At 42.5% G+C, this 19,879-nt stretch overlaps 1 protein-coding gene across 1 annotated transcript in view; it reads right to left on the bottom strand.

The window, feature by feature from the left end:
- ube2ql1 (ubiquitin-conjugating enzyme E2Q family-like 1) overlaps positions 1 to 13,547 on the bottom strand; it is a 36,800-nt gene extending 23,253 nt beyond the window's left edge. The window contains exon 1 of the mRNA XM_059945133.1: positions 11,996 to 13,547. Within this exon, the coding sequence (XP_059801116.1) occupies positions 11,996 to 12,727 (732 nt within the window). The 5' untranslated portion in view covers positions 12,728 to 13,547. The remainder of the gene's footprint in view (positions 1 to 11,995) is intronic.
- Positions 13,548 to 19,879: the final 6,332 nt, after the last annotated feature.

Below are 19,879 nucleotides of genomic sequence, written 5' to 3' on the forward strand. Positions count from 1 at the left end.
CTTTTTCACCGCCTGCTGTACCTGCATGCCCACCTTCAATGACTGGTGTACAATGACACCCAATGACATTTCCTTTGATGGACTGTTAACACAGAAGGCAGGGCAGCACCTCTACTTTCTTAGAAATTTGTGAAGATTTGACATGTCATCTAACACTTCGACAAACTCCTATAGATGTGTGGTGGAGAGTATTCTGACTGGTTGCATCACAACCTGGTATGGAAACACTAACACCCTTGAATGGAAAAGCCTGCAAAAAGTAGTGGATATAGCCCAGTCCTTCAAAGATAAAGCCCTCCCTACCAGTAAGCACATCTATAAGGAGTGCTGCTGCAGGAAATCAGCATCCATCAAGCCCCCACCATGCTCCCTTGTCACTGCTGCCATTGGGAAGGAGGTACAGGAGCCTTAAATCCCACACCACCAGGTTCAGGAATAGTTATTACCCTTCAGCCACCAGGTTTCTGAACTGGTGTAGATGCCTTCAATCACTACAGCTCCAATCCTCCCAACTCTGAACTGATTCCACAACCTACAGGCTCACTTTCAAGGACTCTACAACTTACGTTTTCGATATTATTTACTTATTTTGTTTTGTTTTGTATTTACACAGTTTGTCTTCTGCACTTCTTTCGTGTGCAGTTTTCACGATACTATTTTGTTCTGCTGTGAATGCCTGCAAGAAAATGAATCTCAAGGTAGTAAATGGCAACGTATACATAACATACAATAAATTTCCAGTGAACTTTGGAAATCTAGAACAACAAACAGAAAATATACAGCAGGTCAGGCAGCATCTGTGGGAAGAGAAACAGATAGAATGCCTCAAGTTGGAAATGCTTCATCAGAAAATTGTTACCTCCCTAGACTTCTTGATTGCCAGGCTAAACATCAAACACATCAATCTGATTATTTGAAATATGACAATCAATTTAACCATCCTTTAACTCTACCATTAAAGTCGCCATGTATTTTCTCGGGCACCTCGCACTCACATTCACAAGTATAGATGCAAGGTGATGTTAAGGATACTTAGCACTTTGCTCTATCTGCCACATCAGCCAGGGTCTCTCAGTGGTCACCATTTTAATTCCATTTCCATTCCCATAACGACATGTCTGTTCATGGCCTCCTCTACTGCTAGGCTGAGGCTAGACACTGACTGGAGGGACAGCATCTTATATTCTGTCTCAGTAATCTCCAACCTCACAGCATGAACATAGATTTCATCTCTCGTTCTCAATATTTATTGCTCCTTTTTCTTCTGTATTTGCACAGTTTGTCATCTTTTTCACATTGGCTGACTGTCCGCCCCATTGGGCGCAGTCTTTCATTGATTCTATAATGTTTTGTGGACTTACTGAGTATGCCCACAAGAAAACAAATTTCAGGGATGTGTACGGTGACATATACAGTATGTACTTTGATAATAAAGTTATTTTGACCTTTGAACTTTCAGTAACCACCCCACATCTGTTCCTTTTTCCCCTTTGTCCCATCACACCCTCTTCCCCTCCCTCCAGTTCCCCTCCCCAATTCCTTCCCATTGTTCTATGCTCCACCTTCGCCTCCCATCAGATTCCAGCTTCTTCAGCCCTTTGTCGCTTCTGCCTATCATCTCCCAGCCTCCTGCAGCATTCCGACCCTCTGCTTCCCTCACTTGCCCATCATCCCTCTCACCCACCAGCAGGCAAATCCTGCTGTACCCCTCCCCTACCACCTTTTTATACTGGCTATCTCCCCTCCTCCTTTCTGGTCCTGATGAAGAGTCTTGGCCCAAAATAATGACTGTGGAGGTTTTTCTTTCCTTGGTAGATACAGCCGGACCTGCTGCTGAGTTCCTCCAGCATTCTGTGTGTGTTGCTCCAGATTTCCAGCATCTGCAGTTCCTCTCGTGACTCTGTAATATTATCCCTGCTTCTGGCACGTTCCTTGAAGAATATCAGGATACCTACTTTTGGGTTTGATCCAGCAAAAAGGATTTTGCCTCTTGTAGCTCTTTAACTGCATAGCAAGCTTACAATCAGTGGCCACTTTATTAGGTACACCTGCTCATTAATGCAAATAACTAATAACGTGGCAGCAACTCAATGCACAAAAACACGCAGGCATAGTCAAGAGACCAGATATTGTTCAGGCCAAACGTCACAATGGGGAAGAAATGGGATCTAAATTACTTTGACCGTGGAATGGTTTGTTGGTGCAGAAAGGATGGTCTACTGATCTGGGTTTTTCAAGCACATTTCTCTAGAATTTACACCAAAAAAAAACATGCAGTGAGGGGAATGCGCGGTAGATCTGCCTTATTAATGAGAGAGGTCAGAGGAGAATAGCCCAGACTAGTTCAACCTGACAGGAAGGCGACAGTGACAAAAACAACCAGGCGATACAACAGTGGTGTGTAGAAGAGCATCTCTGAATGCACAGTGTTATTTTATTGAGATACAGCATGGAATAGGCCTTTGTGCCACGCCTAACAACCCCCGATTTACCCTACCCTACCCTACTAACCAACCTATCAAACTGTACACCTTTGGACTGTGGGAGGAAACCAGAGCACTCAAAGGAAACCCACACCGTCACAAACTCCTTCCAGGCAGCAGCGGGAATTGAACCTGGGTTGCCTAACCGCTCTGCTGCCATGCCGCGCTGTCCAAGTACGTGTCGAACTTTGAAGTAGATGGGCTACATTCACTCAGTAGCCACTTTACTGGGTACAGGAGGTGCCTAATAAAGCAGCCACTGGGTATAATTTTGGATAAAAACTTGTCTGCTTTCATTTGAGGGATTACTTCACTTTCAGCCAAGGTATGGATTTGCAGTGTGCGGTACTACCAACAATTCATTCAAAGAAAGGTTTAATACACAATACATTTCTTCAAATTGGCTTTAAAGTTTGCCAACAACTTTGTTTTGATTGCATTGCCCACTGCAGATTTGATTATGTGCATAAATAAATCCTTCTGGAAAGTTGCAGCTATTCAATACATTCATTTGACCTTTCATAGAAACAGGGTTTCTTGCTTTGTATTTTGCTTGTTATTTATTAGTGATTTTATTCTAAGATTCTGCAATGTTATTGCTTCTTGCTACAACACTGCTGGGCACGAAAATCTACATTCTGCAAACCAACAAATCGGGAGCAGACGCGGGCCATGGTCGTAGGTCCATTCCGCCATTCAGATTTATTACAAGTATATCGAAGATTGGGTGGCGGGATGGAGATATGCCTCTACCAAAGGAGGCACTTCTTCCCCCCAGGTCACCCTTGGGCACGGTGTAGCACCTGCTGAGCCCCCCGATCAGGGTCACGTGAAGTCATGGGAGCAGGTGGTGGATGGTCGTACGAGCAGCCGGTGCATTTCACAAGTCCTGGTTATGTGACCACTGACATCAGGCAGTCAGTCTCTGAAGAGTATTGATAATGGCCGGTGGGGTTACCCGTCTTGTAAAGGCACTCCCTAGAAGGAAGGAGGCAATGGCAAACCACTTCTGTAGAAAAATTTGTCAAGAACAATCATGCTCACAAGGAACATGGCCGCCCAAGTCATACTGCAAACGGACATCGAACATACAGTGAAATGCGTTGTTTGCATTAACAGCCTAGGGATGCGCTGGGGGCAGGCCGCAAGTGCAGCCACACATTCTGGCGTCAACACAGCACGCCACAATGCTTGGCAGAACAACACAGAGCACAAAGGGCAACAAAGCAACAGCAGACAAGCCCCTCACATTCCAGATCCAGGCTTCGGCCCCTGGGCTTCAATGTCCAGTTGCCACATCCCTGTCCGTAAACCCTAATCTAACTTGCCCTCATCACTGTCCCTAAACCCTATCTTGACCTCTAGCTCCCCTCGCGGTCCCCAAAACTATCCCTGTGAACTTCAATAAAACAACAAGGTTGAGTCATAATCTCACCGGAGAGCACAGCTCAGTGCCATCTTGATAAAGCATTCAATCAGTTCATCACAAACATGAGAAAATCTGCAGACGCTGGAAATCCAGAGCAGTACAAACAAAATACTGGATTCATCAGTCCTAATGAAGGGCCTCAGCCCAAAACGTCGACTGTTTACACTTTTCCATAGATGCTGCCTGGCCTGCTGAGTTCCTCCAGCATTTTGTGTGCGTTGCTTTCAATATGTTCATGCCTGAACTGACTATAACCTCATTTCCACCTTTCTACCTGCCTCTGGTACCCTTTCTCTGCCTTGCAAGAATCTCTCTACTCTTGCAGCTTTTGTGTGTTTAATCAAATATTGGTTCTTTCCTTTGCTGTACTCATTGCTGGTTCTGCTATAGCCAGCATGAGCTGCTTAGATCAAACATCACAGCCCGTGGGGAGCATGACGTGCCAAATAATTTCAATGCAGCTTTCACACCCACGGCAGACTGCCTGCTTATTTAAAGATTTCAGCGCCCACACTGTAGACACAGAACGAGTCAGCAGGGTGCTGATACTGTGAGTGGTTAGATCTGGTTTAAGTCAGGCTAAGATACTGAAAGCCAGCCAGCAAAGCAAGTGACACAGCTGGATATTGCAACTGCTTTGCCCACCACTGCAAGAAACTACACACAGCTCAACACGTCACGGAAACCAGCCCTCCCTCCATGGATTCTGTCTACACTTTTGCTGTCTCGTAAAGCAGCCAGCATAACCAAAGACCCCAGCCACCAGACCTTCTCTCTTCTCCGCTCTACAGTGGGCAGAAGATACAAAAACCTAAAAGCACGTTCAAAATTCAAAGTACATTTATTATCAAGTTATATATAAATTATACTACCTCGGGGTTTGTCTCCTTACAGGCAGCCACGAAACACTAAACCAAGAGAATCCATTAAAAAAAAAGATCGGCAATCTGGTGGTGCCATAAAGCGTTACGCTAGCTCCACGCTACCATGCCACCCACAAGTAATTACTACTAACATCATTACCAATTGTACAGAGCGAGAGGGGAAATACAAAATAAACCTCAACATCATGATTTGACTTGTCCAAATATTTCAATGGGCTACTGATTTCCATAGGTCTACTGGCCACATTACTACTCAGCTATTTTAATAAGTGACCTTTTAATAAGTCATCTTTCCTTCCCTTTCCCTCTCAATGCAGAAAGTGACTCTTACACAATACCCTTGCACTGAGAAAACTATTACAAACACAGTAGTCATAAACTGACAATAGTTACTATAAACTGCGGAATACAGAGTTTAGTTCAGAGTTAGAAATCTCAATCAGTGGATGTATTTACTTTGCTATGTGAATTCTCCACTATTACACCATTCTGTACTGTCTTGGCAATTGTGACTTACTTCCTTTTGTTGAATTCTATGAAGGAAATCATTCAATGTGGCAAGGATTTTCAAGTAGTTTAAAAAGTACATCAACTATGATTCAAATTTTCAACCATCAACTCACCTGTTTACTTTTCTAAAATAAAAGAGACTTTTAATGCAAGGCTATACAGTTCCCAATGATTATAATTAATCTAAACTTTATCATGCTTGCAATATTCCCATAATATTATACGATAAATATATTTTCTGTGAAAGTATAAGGATAAACATCTAATATAACTTCCTAAAATAAAACAGAGTTTCTTTAAGCATATCATATTGTACAATTACCTTCATGTAAATAACTCTTACATCAGATGCAGGCAAACCTATTGATCGGCAATCTGGACTACAATTGTAAATCCGTCCGGATAGCAAGAAAGTGAACCATTTCTGTAACTTTGATTTATTGCCCTCTGGTCCTGTTGTAAGTGCTTTCTTCTCTGTTACATGGTTGTAAGGACACATTGCTTAAGATATACAACAAGGAACAAGCGATTTGATCTAATCTGTTCATGCTGGAGTTCAATCGCTCATTTTTTCTGTAGCTTATTTAAATCCATCAGCAGAGTTCTCCCTTCCTCTCTTGCAAGCTTGTCCAGCACCCCTTATCTGTTGGTACATCTTGCTTCAGCAACACTCTTTCATCCCTGAAAACACTGTCAACTATTTTTAATCAAACTTTTACAACTCAGAGAATCATATAGCACTAAGGCACGGAGAAAGGTCCTTTTGACCTATCTTGTCATCATTTCCTTAGCGTCATCATCGTAGAAAAGTAGAGCATATAAACCGGTCCTTTGGCCCACCTAGTCTGAGCAGAGTCATTTTAAAATGCCTACTCCCATCAACCTGCACCCAGACCATAGCTATCCATAACCCTCCTATCCATACACCTATCCTAATTTCTCTTAAATGTTGAAAGCAAGCCCAGATCCACCACTTCTAACACACTGCAACCAGACCATAGCCATCCATAACCCTCCTATCCATACATCTATCCTAATTTCTCTTAAATGTTGAAAGCAAGCCCAGATCCACCACTTCTAACACACTGCACCCAGACCATAGCCATCCATAACCCTCCTATCCATACACCTATCCTAATTTCTCTTAAATGTTGAAAGCAAGCCCAGATCCACCACTTCTAACACACTGCACCCAGACCATAGCCATCCATAACCCTCCTATCCATACACCTATCCTAATTTCTCTTAAATGTTGAAAGCAAGCCCAGATCCACCACTTCTAACACACTGCACCCAGACCATAGCCATCCATAACCCTCCTATCCATACACCTTTCCTAACTTCTCTTAAATGTTGAAATCAAGCCCAGATCCACCACTTCTAACACACTGCACCCAGACCATAGCTATCCATAACCCTCCTATCCATACACCTATCCTAATTTCTCTTAAATGTTGAAATCAAGCCCAGATCCACCACTTCTAACACACTGCACCCAGACCATAGCTATCCATAACCCTCCTATCCATACACCTATCCTAATTTCTCTTAAATGTTGAAATCAAGCCCAGATCCACCACTTCTGCTGGCACCGTCTGTACGAAGTTCCCATTCATGTTCTCCTTAAACACTTCACATTTCATTTTTCACTTGCCTCACATCTGATCATTTGAATGTGATATTCTCAGAGCGGTGTTCTTTACACTTCTCTGTTACAAAAAATAAATGGGTTACTTTTAATATTCTGAATTCAAGTCATTCACTTTTCTACCTCAGAAAAAACTTTTGAGTGAAAAAAATTTAATCAAAACTCTAACAGGAATTCACAACTAGAATCCCCTTTAAAGAGCCACTCCAAAGAATTATGATTTTTTACTTTTTTTCTATTTGAAATATTTAATTATTTCCCCAGTATCCAGGCTATGTTTTCTTTTCCCTCACACCATCGGGCAGTATCACACCATCAAATTCAGGAACAGTAAAATTCCTTCAACCATCACATCTCTGAACCATCTTGGACAAGTTCACTGACTACAACACTGAACTGATTACATAGCCTACAGACTCACCTTCAAAGAGTCTACAAATCAAGTTCTCAATATTATTTATTTTTTAATTTTCACAGTTTGTCTTCTTTTGCACATTGGTTGTTTGTCAATCTTTGCTTATGTACAGCTTTTCATAAACTTTTGTATTTCTTTATTTTCCTGTAAATGCCCACTAGATAATTAAACGTGAGGTTGTATATGTTAACATATACGTACTTTGGTAATAAATGTATTTTGAATTTATGCAGGAAATGATGTCAATTAATGAGGAAAATGACTGGTTCCTGATTTTTCATTATTAAAATTCTGTGATTAAGTTGTACACATCTTAATAAAGCTTATTACAATTATACTAAAGGAAATTCCCTTGAATATTTCATTACTTACGATGTAGAAAAATAAATCTAAAAATATTTCTTATTTTTCAAAGCTTCAAAGTATTGATTGATTAAAATTTAAAAAGGAATATTGTTTGTTACACTGCCAGTTAGCTCAAAAAATCAATGAACAAATCTGCAACTTCCAACAAATTTATTGTGGGTGAATTTGGTGGCAGCACACAACCTGATTAAAAAGATAAACAGCCAGTGGTTTGGATTGAAGATAAGATGTTGAGTAGGTACAAAAAGAAAATTTTGCCATTCTTCAAGTATTATCATCAAAATAGCAGATGGGTGCCTCAGCACGTCTAACTGAAGAGCAATAGCACAACAAAGCAATTCCCATGTGGGGTAGTGATCACAAACAGGAGTTCCACCTGCCTAATCCACTTGTATTAGAGAATGCACTCCAAGAAGAAAGCATAAAAATAAAATGCAATAGCAATGGACTCAAAATGGTAATCTATCACTAGGAAAAATAAAGCACAATAAAATTAAATGAAAGGCCTTTAAACCAGAAACAAAATAATTGAAAATCACCTGTGGAAAGATTTTGCCATGTACATTCATGACTGTGGATACACAAGAGATTGCAAATGCTGGAAATCTGGAGCAACAGACAAAGGAGCTGGGGGAACGCCACGGGTCAGGGAGCATCTAAGGAGGGAAATGGCCAGTCGATGTTGCAAGTTGGGAGTGCTGAGAAAGGGTCTATATCACTCAGTCTTTGGTGGCCAGCTCTCCTGCCATGCACTGAATATCCTTCGAAAATTTGGTGGAAGTTTCCCTAGTTGGAATTCCATGTACATGACCTCTTGGGATTCAATTCATCAAGACCAAATTCATTGATGAAGGATTTGGTCAATAATTCTCACATCTCTTTGGGCATCTTAGTGTCACTTTCTGTATGACAATCTAACTGTGAAACACCCTCAGGCATCTTACTGCCTGGGAGCTGTTACTGATTTATAGTATTCTATTCATCAACCCCAGAATATATCCTAAAACCATACCTTTCTGACCCCAAATTACTGAGCAAGGTCACCAATGATGCATAGCAATCCAATGTAAGGGAATAACAGTCATTAACCTCTATTATTTCCTCACCAGCTTGAGAGATGGGACATACTTAAAACAAGAGTGACATAGTACTTTGAGTGAAATATGATCAATGGTGCCTATCCCATCACATAATGGATGTCTTCTGGTGTCAGAGAAACACACACAAAATGCTGGAGGAGCTCAGACGATCCAGGCAGCATCTATGGAAAAGAGTAAATTGTTGATGTTTTGGAAGAAGGCTCTTCATCAGGACTCCTGTCTCATCAGTTGAGTGACAGTAGTCATTGGTACCAACAGAAATGCCCTGCTAGCCACAGGAAGCACAAAACTGTAGAATGGAGGAAGGTGGGTGTCGGACGAAGATACACCAAACAAAAACAAAAAAGAAAAATCAGGAGTTTACACTGCAGTTTTTAAAATAATAGATTTCTAGAATGTGCCTACTCGCAACTCTGATCTGGTGATGTATACACGAAGTTAGGGTGCAACTGCCAAAGCACTGAAATAATTGGGTCTGGTAAATAAATAGATGGAGAACTGGAGCAACACAGACATACAGACCCAGGCACAATGCTGGTAACTCAGCAGGTCAAGCAGCATCTATAAACAGTCAATGCTTCAGGCCAAGACTTAGAATGGTCGATATTTCAGTTATCATTGAATTTTATTAAAATGTATTTAATAGTTTACAATTACTGAAGACTACATATGGTTTGTGTAGAAGCAGGAAGGAGGGAGATGGTTAGATTTTAATCTATGCATTTGCCATTAACTTGGATACTTCACTTAGTCAGGTGGCACAGAGAGCTGATGTAAAAACTTAAAGTACTCAGCAGGTCAATCAAGAGCTGTGGAGAGAAGATAAAAGTTAAGGATTCAGTTTGATAGCCTATCATTGGAAGTAGAAAGGGTTAAAAATGTAACTGGTTTAAGTGGAGACTAAGAAAGCAAGGATAAGGAGAAAGAACAGAAGGGAAGATTCCTGATAGGATAGACAGGAGAGATTAAATGAGTAGACCTTAAGATGCAGAGAAAAAAATGTGTAATAAAGAGATATGCAAAGAATATTCTAGAAAACCCCCGATAATAGAATGATGGTAACACATAGAAAATGCTGGTGAAACTCATCTATGGAAAGGAATAAACTGTCAACGTTTCAGGTTGAGACCCATTATCAGGATCCTTCATCACCTGGTGAAGGGTCTTGGCCCAAATCATCGACTGTTTGTTCCTTTTCATGGATGTGGCCTGACTTGCTGAATTCCTCCAGCTTTTGCATGTTACTCTGGATTTCCAGCATCTGCAGAATATCTTGTGTCTATGACAGGTGGGTGATGGTCGTGGGTAATGATTCACCAAATGCCTGGCTCCAGGTCCAATGAAAGACCAACTCAGGCTGAAACATCAACGCAATTTTCTCCTCCATGGATACTGTGATTGCTGAGTGCTTTCTTGTTAAAAACTCAAAAGTCAACACTTTTTTGCATTTGTACAAATAAACTAAGATAGTTTTTGTTGTACACCCAACAAATAGAAACATTCAACAGGACCATTTGGTACAGTAATAATTATACTGGAAAGTGGATGGAGCATGTTACAACTAAACCAATTCAGTTAACAAATCCCAATATCTCCCTTTCTTTAAATAAGGCCATAAGAATTAGGCCACTTGGCCCATTGAACCTGTTTTACCAATTCATCATGGCCAATTTATTCTGTTGCTTCTCCCCTTTGATGTCCTCACTAATCAAGAACCTGATTATATTAAATTGAGGCTCCATCTATCTGGAAGAGCCTTAGGAACTACTCCCAAGTCCATCCTCCCAGTAGCCAACTTGCACAGTAAGCAACGCACACCCACAAAACTGAACTTTCATCTCCGGTGAGGACCTTCTTTAGGCTGCTGCTAGAATTGGTACAGCAATTCCAAATAGCCAACAATGCAGTTCTTTTCTTAAAACTGGGAAAATTATAATATTAGGAAACTCTGCTATCCTTTGACTTAGTATATTATTGCTACTTACCATTCACATCAGTGGTTATAGAGTGGTAAAATATTTTGCCTTCCTTATCAACAAAAGATATGCAATAAGAAAATCGACAGAATTAGAACATCCAACCAACACTGGCTCAATCAATAACTCATTCTACAAAGAACCTCATACCCAGCTGCAAGCTCTGTGCAGTCTATCACCCAGCTGCTTTTCCAACAGAATTATGAGGCTTGGAGTTTTAAATATCTCATTGTTGTGCTGATAAAGTGATACTTGCTTTTGAACTCCAACAGCAGCTAATGAGTTCTCCAAAATGGTATCTGCACATCAAATTGCCTGTAACTTGATTCGCTATCTCATTAGCTTGAAAAGCCAATAGAGTGGGGGAGGGGTCCGCTGTCTCAAAGCCCTCAAGATGATACCTAACCAACTAATGCTGACTTCGCATACTGACTGGTAACAGCTATTCTCCTTGTGATAACTTGGGGGGGTATTATTGCCGTCAACGCCAGTTGCCAATACATTACAAGGCATCTGATTCATCTGCAACAAAAAAAGATCCTTTTTATTACAATTCATTTCAGACCACTCTGAAAATTTAGTTAGAATGTCCCAAAGCTATATCGCGAAAGCCTGTAGACGTCTATGAGGAAAGCAAAATCTCATTAACCAAAACTCACGGGTTCTATTATATATCAGATGTTAAAGCTAGTCATTTGGGTAATTTTATTCTTAGATTTTGATATATTTCGTGAATTACGATAAAATTATGCATTCATTCAAGAGCGAAATTTCATTAATTGTTCTATTAGTGTTTTTCCATTGCGAACTTTTTGGACGTATATACCAGTTCCGATAATGTTCAAATCATCCTCAGACAACCAGACTAAAGCTATTGCTGTCTCTACACTGCTCATCAAAGAATGCGCGCTGGTACCTACAAAACTCTCTCTTTTTTAATGGCAAGAGGTTATCGACCTGAAATGGTTAAAGCGGTACACTATGTCACTGGCGCTGCTAACAATTTATGCTTAATTTCAAATTTACAGCAACAGGGGCATTTTGCTTTCGAGATGGTCACTGCTGATGACTTAAGAGTTTGGGTTTGGGTTTGAGAACTAGCCTAAAAAGCATCAGAGATAAGGACCGCCGGCAGCGTTAATTCTGCGGACTGAGACTAGATGTTGATGCTGTGCCAGGCTTACCTGCCCCTTCACCAGGCTGGCTGCGAACTGCCTCATGACCGCCTCCACGGTGTAAGCGCTGGACCAGCCTCGTGGGGTCAGCAGCTCCATGCAGATCGCGCCTCCGTCCAGCACGTAGCCGTTCTCCAGCCGGGGGCTTAGCACCCTCATGAAGGGCGGCGAGAAGGGGAAGTTGTCGGGGAAGTTGAGGTTGAGCAAGATGCACTCGGTGCTGGTCTCCTTCATGTCCTGCCACAGCGCCGAGTCCTTGTCCACCTGCAGCAGCTTGACGTTCCACTCGAAGAGGTTGTCCTCCACCAGCTCCACGCTGATGAAGTGGTCGGTCAGCTTGCGGATATCCTGCAGCTCCTTCATGAGCCTGCGGCTGCGGACCTGCGCGCAGTGCTGCTTGTTGGGGGGCTGCCCGGGGACTGAGCTGCTGCCGCCGCCGCCTCCGCCGCCGCCGCCCGGGGGCACCTTGCTGCCGTTCTGCTGCTGCGGTTTGTCCTTGCCGCCGTCCTTGGAAGGGGGCTGCTCGCACCTCTTCGAGTTGTGCGGCGGCTGCTGGTGGTGGCTACTGCTGTGGTAATGGTGGTGGTGGTCGGACTGCAGCAGGATACTCTCGTTGCCCGGGGCGTTACACTGCTTCCCGCCGTTCTTCTTGCTCGCCTTGCGGGAGCCCTGGTGCTTTGCCCCGTCCGTGTCCCGGTCGTGCAAGCGGATCAGACCGATTTTGCGAAGCAGGGTAGCCATCTCTCGGCAGGCTGAGCTGCAGCAGCGACCGGCTGTAATCTATTTATTTTTCCTCCCGGAGGCTTCTAAAGCAGTCGACGCGAAGAAGTAAAATCCGCTTGCTGCTTGGTGTAGCTCATCAGAATGAAGTCATTTTTAGAATCCCATAAATAGGTGCCAAGATTACGAACACGAACGGAATATCAATTTTGTGATTTTTTTTTCTAAAAATAAGCACTTTAAGTATCAATTCGGGGTCGGTAAAATGACCGCTCCTTTAGCAATCGCAACTGCAGCACAATGGCAAAAAAAACACACACACACACAATCCTTTCTCTCTCCTCCCTCTTTTTTGCGGCTCTTCCAACCTCTTGCTGCGTGTTCTCTCCAGATCTCGCAAAATGCATAAAAATCCACTAAGATTTTGTTTTGGTCAGGAAATGTAAATCAATATTGGGGGGGGGGGGGGATGGCAGGAACTAGACGTTCAACCTGGGCCCGAGTTGTTGTCGCTGTCTCTCTGGAAGGGGGTAAGAGGGGATGTGTTCCAGCGCGGTTCAGCTCCTGGGCGGCCTTTGCACGTTTGTCATTGCGCTAAAGCGCTTCCAGCCTCCCTCCGCTGTGAAACTGCACTCGATCCGGGGCGCTCCGGACCTGACGTCCACCCCAGAGCTCTAATAAATACACACCGACCGCACGCCTGTGTCCCTGCTGTCCGCGACGTCAACCTCACGTCGAGATATATCACCCGGAGACATACAAAAGCGGCGCTTGCTCAGATTCAAATTCGGGAGCATCTGTCTGTTCCGTCTTCGCTGCACTGATTAAAAGCTTCAATCCTGCCCCTTTGTGCCTCGTCTAACAATTTGCATTATTTGAAAAAAATCATTTGTAACACAAAAGAAATGCAGGGTTTCGGCAGCACTCTGCTTTGGCGGGTAGGAGGGCATCCAGTGGAATAAAATCGGCGTTTCCATCGGGATTTGACCAGAAATCCATTTCCAAGACGGTGCTCCTACACTTAAAGTTGTAACGCATTGGTTTTTTTTAAATTTTCAAAACAGGCGCTGCCAGTCCCTGTTTTCCATTTGTTTGGAGGCGCACAAAAGAGAGCAAATCCTTCCAAATGCTAACGTAATTTCCCTGACCTCGATTGTAATTCGTGCCTTTAATGTTCCCTTTCTTATCCACAAAAGTGGTTTAATGAAAACTGAAAAATGACATTCTGTAAGTTGACGTTCAACAACTTTATCAGAAGTCTGTGAATGGAGGTACAGTATACCGTAGAGATCAGTTTGTGATATACACTCAGCGGCCACTTTATTAGGTACCCCCATTCCCAAAGAAGTGGTCACCGAGTTAATCTTGGTAAGTATCTTCTACTTCAAGATTCGACGTGCTGCGGGTTCAGAAGTGTTGCAATTCGTGGCTAGTTCAACTACTGTCGTTCTTCTGTCAATCTGGTCAATTTCCTCTGACCTACAACATTAACAAGGCTTTTTTTTGCCCAAAGAACTCCAGCTCACTTTTTTTTTGTTTGTTTTTCACATTTTCTTCTCTAAACTCTAGAGAGTGTTGTGCATGAAAATCCCAGGATCAGCAGCTTCTGAGATACTCAAACCATCCTGTCTGCCACCAACAATCATTCCACCGTCACTTAGATCACATTCCTTCCCCATTCTGATGTTTGGTCTGAACAACAACAGAATCTTTTTTTAAAAACCATGTCTGTATGTCTTTATGCATTCAGCTGCCACATGATTGGCTGATTAGATATTTGCATTAGTGAGCAGGTGTAGCTAATGAAGTGGCCACTGAGCATATATCAATAGCTTGGTTGTGAATGTTGGAGGTATGATTAGTAAGCTTGTAGTTGACACAAAAATGCCGTGTTATGGATAGCAAGGAAGGTGTCTAAGACTACATATAGCACGATATAAATCAGATGAAAAGTTGGATGAAGAAATGGCAACTGAAATTTAACCCCAGGTATGAGATAATGCTTTTGCATGTCAAGTAGAGATTGGATATACACGGGAAGTGGTTGAATTTTAAGGGTTGTTGATGAAAATATGGAGCTTGGGGTCCAAGCTCATAGTTCCCTGCAAGTGATTACACAGGTAGACAGGGTGCTGAAGAAAGCATTACTTTCATAGGTTAGAGCATAGAATATAAGAGTTGCAATGTTTGGTTTGAATTTCTGTTGCAGCTTGAGAAGAATATAGTTAGGCCATATCTGGAGCAATGCTGACAATTCTGGTTGCTCCATTATAGGAAGGAGGTCTGGACTTCAGAATCAGAATCAGGTTTATTGTCACCGGCATGTGTCATGAAATCTGTTAACTTAGCAGCAGCAGTTCAATGCAATACGTAATATAGAAGAAGAAACTAATAATGATAAATAAGTAAATTAATTACGGTATACATATATTGAATAGATTAAAAATCATGCAAAAAACCAGAAATAATATATATTTAAAAAGTGAGGTAGTGTTCATGGGTTCAATATCCATTTAGGAATCAGATGGCAGAAGGGAAGAAGCTGTTCCTGAATCACTGCCTGGATTAGAGGGCATGTGTTATAAGGAGAGGTTGGACAAACCTGGATTGTTTCCTCTGCAGTAGTGGAAGCTGAGGGGGACCCGATAGAAGTTTATAAGATTATGAGATAGATACGTAGACGGCCATTATCTTTCACCTAGAAATGAAATGCCTAAAGGGCATGCACTTGAGGAGAGGGGGTCAAGTTGAAATCAGTTTGCTATTGTGACGTGTACCGAGATACTGGGAAAAGCCTGGCTGTTCATACAGATCAGATCATTAGGCAGAGCAGAACAATCACAATGGAAGCAGTGAGTTGATCTGCAGGGGGCACTTGGAATGGGTCAGAGGGGATGTGCGGGCAGTTTTTTTTTACAGAGAGAATAGTGGGTACCTGAGGTTGTGATGAAGTCAGATATTTGGAGGCATTCAAGAGGCTCTTAAATAGGTACCTACTGTAAAAGTGCAAAAAAGTGGAATGAAATACGCATGGTGTAGGCAGCAGGGATTAGTTTAGTCGTGCATTTGATCACTAATTCAATTGGATAAACACAACAGTCCATTAGGTCAGTTCCTGTGCTGCACTGTCCCATGTTCTGTGTCCTAACTTTACAGAACACTGGCTAGACCACAATGGAAGTACTATGTGCACCTTGGGCTCCCACACTACAGGGAGGATGTGTTAATGTTGGAGAGAGTGTCAGGTAGATTCATCAGGATGCTGCCTAGAGGACTTTCATTATGGGGATGGACTGGATAGGCTGGGCTTGTTTTCCCTGGAACAAAGGAGGCTGAGGGAGTGACCTAACTGATATATATAAGGTTATAACATGGGTAGCAATGTTATAGTCAGAATCTTATTCCTATGGTAGGGATAATGAAAAAGGCCTAGCTTTGTGAGGGGAAGAAGTTTGAAAGGGGATTTTAAGGAACTTTTTTGGCGACAGTGTCTGGTTGCTCACCGTAAGGCAGAAATGGAGCACCATCTCTCAAACTAGCTATCCACTGCCCCATCAAGCAACATCTGTCCCACTGAAGGCAGGGTCTGCAAAGTCCTTTGTTGGCCTCTTCAGTCACGAAGAACTAGTGAGGATATAAGCCACCCTAAGTCCAAAGGAATTACCTAAGGAAGAAGATGAGAGTGGAAGCTGGAAGAAGAACGTTTTCAGGTTAAGATTTACAGTACTGTGCAAAAGTATTAGGCACCCTAGATTTTTTCTGTAGTTTCAGAAAGTATGGCTTCTACAGAGCCCTGATCTCAACATCATCGAGGCTGCCTGGGATTACCTGGAGAGACAGAAGCAAACGGAACAGCCAAGGTCGGCAGAAGAACTGTGGCAAATTCTCCAGGAGGCTTGGAACAACCTACCAGCCGATTTTCTTATAAAACTGCACAATGATGTGCCTAAGAGAATTGGTACAATTTTAAAGGCAAGGGGTAGTTAGATCAAATGTTGATTTGATTTAGTTTATTACTGTTCACTGCTCTTCGTAGTAAATTTTCTGCTATTTAGAAACTTCTCATTTCATTATTTATGAAAGCATCTTTGCTTTACAGAATTTTTTGCATGTGCCCAAGACTTTTGCATAGTACTGTACATTGAAACGTGTTATTTACATTAATAGCCAACACACCCAAGGATGTGCTGGGGGTGCACATTTTAGGACATCATAGCATGCCCACAACGTTCAATAAAACAACACCAACTGCAACAACAACAACAGAACAAAACAAAATAACAACAGCTAAACTCGGTGCCAGAGGAGATGGTAAAGACAGATACAATTGCTTAAATTTAGACAGCCATAGGCAAGCCATGTAGAAGGTTATGGACAAAATGTGACAATTGTAGTTAGCGTAGATTAGTGTAAATGAGCTGAATTAAATAGAATGTTTTAAAAGAAACAGAATGATGGGCAAGGAGGGAATAGGGAAAGCAAACTCCAGCAGAATTCTCCTAATAAAATGCTTGGAGCACCATCTTGTTATAGTGAACATCCTGTTTCGTCAGGAAGATGAGCACAAAACAATGCGCATGTACTTGTAGGCTGTATTCCAAGTCACTGTCGACTCATTCTTCAACAAAGTGTGCAAGAGATTGTGGCCTAAAACATAGCTCCCCCGCCAACACTGCCCGCTGTACAATACTGTGCACTTTAAGCCCTAATTTTCCTCTCTATCTCCCCCACCGCTGTCCCCCAGAGAAGATTCTGGGAAGTGCAGCCCTCTTCTCCTTTCTAGTGAGTCCATTCCCATGATGAAGTTCACCACTGAATCCACCTTAGCTCGAGGGAAAGAATATCTGGAAATCAAGACTGCAAACTTGCTGCAATGATTGTGGTCTTGTTGGCAGTGGTGATCCCTATCCTGCCAAGTTCTTCTGAGAAATAAACTACCTACAAAAGGCACCTATAAACACAGGCGAAGTACTACCATCATTATCTTGTCAAAACCTCCAAATCCACTCCCAAGTTGCATCCTCTCCTTGTCCAACATACCCACCATTGACCATATTACTACAGTCAGTCAACTTCGACAGGCAGGCCACATCTCATTAATCACTTCCAAATTATGCAGGTTCCATAAAAGCAAGGGTTTCTGAGGTGGTTTGGAAAAACTATTTGTTGATGTTCTCAGGGCTTCCTTGAAATATTGTAATATTCCCATCAACTCAAGGTAATTTCCAGACCATAGATGAAGATTGGCCTTATTTGTTACATGTACGTCAAACATACAATCAACTGCATTGTTTGCATCGAATCAAATCAGCATTGTGCTCGTGTCATGTGGGGTTGTGGCTTATTTGCCAATCACAACCCGCTTCCGCTGGGTTGGCCGTCGATTGGTCTGTTTGATTTCTGTAGCAGCTCTTTCCTGTTGGTTGCCTTGTGGACCATAGTTCTGGTGTTTGCTTTCAAACATGTGCACGTGCGGGAGGATCTTTCTCTTCTGTTGTCTCCAGAGCGGGTGTCGCAGGACCATTGGGAAAGAGTGCTTCACGTGCACTTTTCGCTAAGTATCTGTTGAATATTTAATTCTGTAGTTTGTGTAGCTTGGGGAAACAAATGTTTAGCTGAATTTTTTTACTGTTGGTAAACAAATGTGTATTTGCGGCCAGTGTTTTCTGTATCACTCACCAAACCTGTGAACCTGCTTCCACGTTACAGTGGGCAGCCTGCAAGCGTTGCCACGCTTCCAGTGCCAGCATAGCAGACCCGCAGCTTACTAACCCTAATCCATACATCTTTTGAAGTGTGGAAGTCGGAACACCCAGAGGAAACCCATGTCACCAAGGGTTGGGGGAGGGGGTCTTCCAAACACTTTACAGACAAGGGGGGGAATCGAACCCCATCAGTGATCACTAGCGCTGTAAAGAGACTGTGCTAGCGTGCCGTCCCAAATGCCATGATCAAGTGGCAGGACAGACGTGATAGCATGAATGGCCTGATTCTATCCCAGAGTTTTGTGGTCGTATAATGATTCAAACTAAAGAAGCAGTCAGGATTGCATCGAGAACATGAGTACTTTAATGGAGCCCACAGTTGCTCAACACGAGGCACAAGTCGAGCACCATCTCTGAAATTAGCCATCCACTGTCCCATCAAGCACCATGTACCCCACATGAGGCAGAGTCTGTAAGGCCCCTCATTAGCCTCATCTAGAACTGGACTAGACATAAGACATCCGAAAACTGAGGAAGAAGGTGAGAGTGGAAGGTGGCAGAAGAGCATTTTTAGTTTCAGATTTACTTATCACATGTACTTTGAAACATTCTGTGAAATGCATCATTTGCATTAACAACCAACACACCCAAACAAATGTTGGGGGCAGGCAGCAAGTGACGCCAGATATCTTGGCACTAGCATAACGTGCTCACAATGTTCAGCAGAACAATACAAGCAGTAGCAATAGCAACAACAGAAGAAAACGACAGCAACAAAAGAAGCCCCTTTCCAATCCTTCCATTCCCCTCATGCACTGGCTTGAGGCTGGAGTAGGAGCAATAACAAAAACATGGATGAGGTTACCAGCTGTAGATGGTCTAAGAAACAGATTTGGGTTGTAAACAAGATAGAAACAAATGACCTTAGTGATTGAGTAGACACGTAGCCAGCAACTCATTATTATTTACGACATTATTTACAGACAAATTGTATGTGGTCATGGGACAAGCAGTAAGTATGGTGAGAGCATCAGGAGGGGTGGTGGACTAGTACAGCAGGAGGCCATTGAGTTCTATATAGAAATACCCCAATGATAAATATTAACAAGGACCACAGCTCCAAAACCACACAGGAGATGGAAATGTAAAAAATCTATGAGAACAAGAAAATCAGCACCTGGAGATACCTACAATTCTGGCAATATGCTTTGAAGACAATTGGCATTTAAATCTCCATCTTCCAACATCAAGATAAAGTGCTTAGCTTAGCTGCCAAGTTGGCCGATAATGCAATCATAGAATATACACCATCAGCTAACACATTTATCTGCTGGGAACAGAGAACTAATCAATAATGAACTCCAGCAGATGTACAATTAATTGTTAAAGGCTTGTGGAAATGCAATTATAAGTGTGATAAAATGTGCAGTGAAATCATGAACAGAGTAGATGTGTGAGGGAGATGCGT

The sequence above is a fragment of the Hypanus sabinus genome, chromosome 20, assembly GCF_030144855.1.
Source record: "Hypanus sabinus isolate sHypSab1 chromosome 20, sHypSab1.hap1, whole genome shotgun sequence".
NCBI lineage: Eukaryota > Metazoa > Chordata > Chondrichthyes > Myliobatiformes > Dasyatidae > Hypanus > Hypanus sabinus.